General features: G+C 37.2%; 1 protein-coding gene across 1 annotated transcript in view; it reads right to left on the bottom strand.

Annotated features, from left to right (window-relative positions):
• The window catches only part of LOC107295716 (potassium voltage-gated channel subfamily H member 5), a gene marked incomplete at its 3' end in the record, with an annotated part of 120,310 nt that extends 118,797 nt beyond the window's left edge, over window positions 1-1,513 (bottom strand). The window contains exon 1 of the mRNA XM_015825037.1: window positions 1,398-1,513. Coding sequence (XP_015680523.1) covers window positions 1,398-1,420 — 23 coding nt within the window. The remainder of the gene's footprint in view (window positions 1-1,397) is intronic.
• Between the last annotated feature and the right edge of the window lie 2,130 nt (window positions 1,514-3,643).

Here is a 3,643-nt window from a genome sequence, read left to right as displayed (position 1 = left end):
AAAAACTCTATGACGCAGAGCATCAACAGCAAAGCAGACAAGAAAGCAGAACAGTACAAATTTAACTCAAAGTCCGGGTGATGGATATGTCTTATGCTGGTGCCCAGAGCTTACAAAACTTTGTGCCAAACATAACACAACAGCAAGAAAATTTCAAAACCACCACACACACATACAAAAAAAGCCTCATCCTGATAAATGGCACAATTTGGAAAGCAGATACAAACAACTTCAACAGGTAATTCCAACTAATTTATTCTGATGTTTAATTTTCTTTGGTCAATATCACAAAACAGCCTAGAACTGCATGGCAGCACAAGTACAGGCAAATAAGTAATTAAAAGATGGCAATAGCAATTGCAATTAGACTTATATACTGCTTCATAGGGCTTTACAGCACTCTCCAGGGGGTTTACAGAATCAGCATATTGTCCCCAATAATCTGGGTCCTCGTTCTACCAACTTCAGAAGCATGGAAGGCTGAGTCAACCTTGAGCCCATCAGGATCAAACGCCTGGCTCTGGGCAGAATTAGTCCGCAATACTGCATTCTAACCAATGCACCACTTTTCTTAACTAAGTATTCAGGAGCAAAGTAAAGTAAGTTCATTTCATCAAATAACATAAGCCTTGCTAACTGAATTTCCACTCATTTAGATGAATCTGCTTGAAGATCATTGTTGTTAACTTGGTCACTTACTAGCTCCAGGCTGTTTCTTTTCTTTTAAAAAATTTGTCTCATTTTTCTCTCTCTTTATTTTTTCCTTTTGTTTTTACCTGTGGAAATTGTAACTGTGACTTCTGTGAACTTTCCTGGCAATAGATATTTCCCTTCAGATTATTCTGGAACAATAATGCACCAGCAGAAAGTGCTGGTAAACATTAAAATCAGTTCTCCATTTGTAGTCTCCAGAAAGAGATTCCACCCCAATATTATCTGAGTGTGGACCCCAGCAGCTATAAATGGGAGCACTGAAAAAGCATAGTCTTCTTGATTTCTTCCTGTATTTATTTCTTCTCAGAATAGAAGATTGAAATGAAAAATGATGAGCTTCATTTAGTTCATTATGAAATACATGCAGATTTATTAAAAAGTAATATAATTTCTTATATCAGTCTTCCCCAGTTTGAGGTCTTCCAGATATATTTGCTGCTTAGAAATTATTACTGTTTGAATATTTAAAGTGCTCTGGGAAAGCTTTCAATTTAAAGAATAGCTATCAATTTTATATAATAATCACAGTAATAAGATAAATCCCAAACATTCTCAGATAGCTTAATTGTAGAATTACCACATCTGGAGAGCACCAAGTAGAGAAAGTTTCCCTTTACTGTGATGATTATGAATTTCCACAAGGATCTTCCCTGAACCAATCAAGGCAGTCCATTGAAACTCACCTGCAGGTGCTACTTTTCTGCATGACGTCAGCTCGATGGTATCCAGAGAGTTTACAGAAACCGTCATTACTATAAACTACAGGCCAGTCCACAATCTGAGCATTGCCCAATAAAAAACTTGACTCTAAGGTGAAACAAAACAAAACAACATTAATTCCTCATATAAAGAAATTTTCCAATTATGAAGGTAACATTCTACAACAGTGTTTCTTAACCCTAGCTTCTTTAAGATGTGTGAACTTCAGCCTAAAGTTGCAGAGGTAGAGAAATACTGCTCTAGATCATTGTTTTTGACTACCATTACATAGTAACTGAAAATAGTGCTATAAAAAGTGAAATAGCAATAGGACTTAGACTTATATACCTCTTCATAGTGCTTTACAGCCCTATCTAAGTGGTTTACAAATGTCAGCATGTTGCCCCCAACAATCCCTGTCCTCATTTTACCGACATTGGAAGGATGAAAGGATGAATCAATCTTGAGCCGATCAGGATCAAACTGTTGGCAGTCAACAGAATTAGCCTACAATACTGCATTCTAACCACTGCGCCACCACATTTTCCATGATAAAATATCACAACACGGAATGCTTATGTTCAGAGTTCAAGCAAGCTGCTGTGTACTCCCTTCCCTTCTCACTTCATTTTTCCATTCCCATCTCTATCAGCCCATCAAATTTTTTTGTCCCTGAAGATGCTGTTTTAGGGTTTAATTCCTTTTGGGGGGGTTTTAAAACTTAGTTTGCTTATCCTTTTTATGTATGGAAAAGGCCATTTGGACTATACATGGAGTAATATTTAACAGATAGGTTTGTTATCAATCCATTCTGTTGGCTAATATTAAGATCACTGTGAATATAGGTATGAACTATGAAGTAACTGTTCCCAGACTGTTATATTAATCTTATCTTAGAGGATAAGATTAATATAACAGTTTTGAAGAATGAAATAAAATGAGGCAACAACAGAAAAAAATAAAACATTCCTGATTGATCACTCGATTATGTGCCATCAAGTTGACCACATAACCTGATCCTTCAAATCTTCCAGTGGTGTACCCATCATTATTGTAATTCAGTCCATCCATCCTCAGGGGCTGCCACAAAGAAGAGGGAGTCAAGCTATTTTCCAAGGCATCTGAGGGCAGGACAAGAAGCAACGGATGGAAACTAATCAAGGAGAGAAGCAACCTGGAACTAAGGAGAAACTTCCTGACAGTTAGAACAATTAACCAGTGGAACAACCTGCCTCCAGAAGTGGTGAATGCTCCAACACTGGAAGTTTTTAAGAAGAGACTGGACAGTCATTTGTCTGAAATGGTATAGGGTTTCCTGCCTGAGCAGGGGGTTGGACTAGATGACCTCCAGGGTACCTTCCAACTTTATTATTATTATTATCCAGCTACTTTTCTTCTGTTTTTTTCTACTGTTCCCACTCTTAGAGCCTTTTCCAGAAAACTAGGTCTCTGTATAATGTGTCTGAAGTAGGGTAATCAACAAAATAATTTGAAGGTAACAAGGAAGACATAGAAACATGCTGTCTAGCTAAATCTCTGGGTCAAGAAGCCCTTGTTCTGAGAAATGAAATGGTCTCATGAGCTGTTGGGATGGAGCAGCCTGTCTTTTCTATTATTTAAAACTCTACTATATGAATGAATAGGGAAGAAATGAGAATGGGAAATGTGTGCAAATATAAATGGCTCTTAATTCCTTAACCAAATGCAGTTGGGACAGGGCCTTCTGTGTTTTGGTCTCTTCCATTGAAGAACTTTGCTCTGGAAAATTCCCAGGGACAATGTCCCTTGGCTGATTTTAGGAAGCAGGACTTGGATGTTTCTTCCCTAAGTTTTCTTCTAATGTTTGAAGCATAGCCAGCTGTTCTCCTTTTTGCTTCATTTTGCATTTCCTGTCTATTTTTAAACTGTTGCTTTTTACTGAGATTTAATTAGTCATTTTTAAAATGTTGGTCTTTTGTTAGCTGCCCTCAGAGACTCTTGGGAAAAAAGAAAAAAGCAGCTAGTGTGTGAAATTAGAATAAATGAATAAAATAAAAAAGTAACTACGTCAGATCATCAGTAAAGGGAAGTCCAGGGGGAGAGTCCTGCTTCTAGAAAGATGCACTGGTTTGAACTAATTAAACCAGCCCTGTTTTATGTTTTGTCCTTTGTTTCTTTCTCTCAATATATAGCAGAACAAAGCATCTATATATTCAGACTTAGCAATGAAGGTACCTAGGCTTTAGATTTC

This window comes from Protobothrops mucrosquamatus, unplaced genomic scaffold, assembly GCF_001527695.2.
Source record: "Protobothrops mucrosquamatus isolate PMUCROS unplaced genomic scaffold, P.Mucros_1.0 scaffold2455, whole genome shotgun sequence".
NCBI lineage: Eukaryota > Metazoa > Chordata > Lepidosauria > Squamata > Viperidae > Protobothrops > Protobothrops mucrosquamatus.
This window is presented reverse-complemented; position numbering and strand designations above follow the sequence as displayed.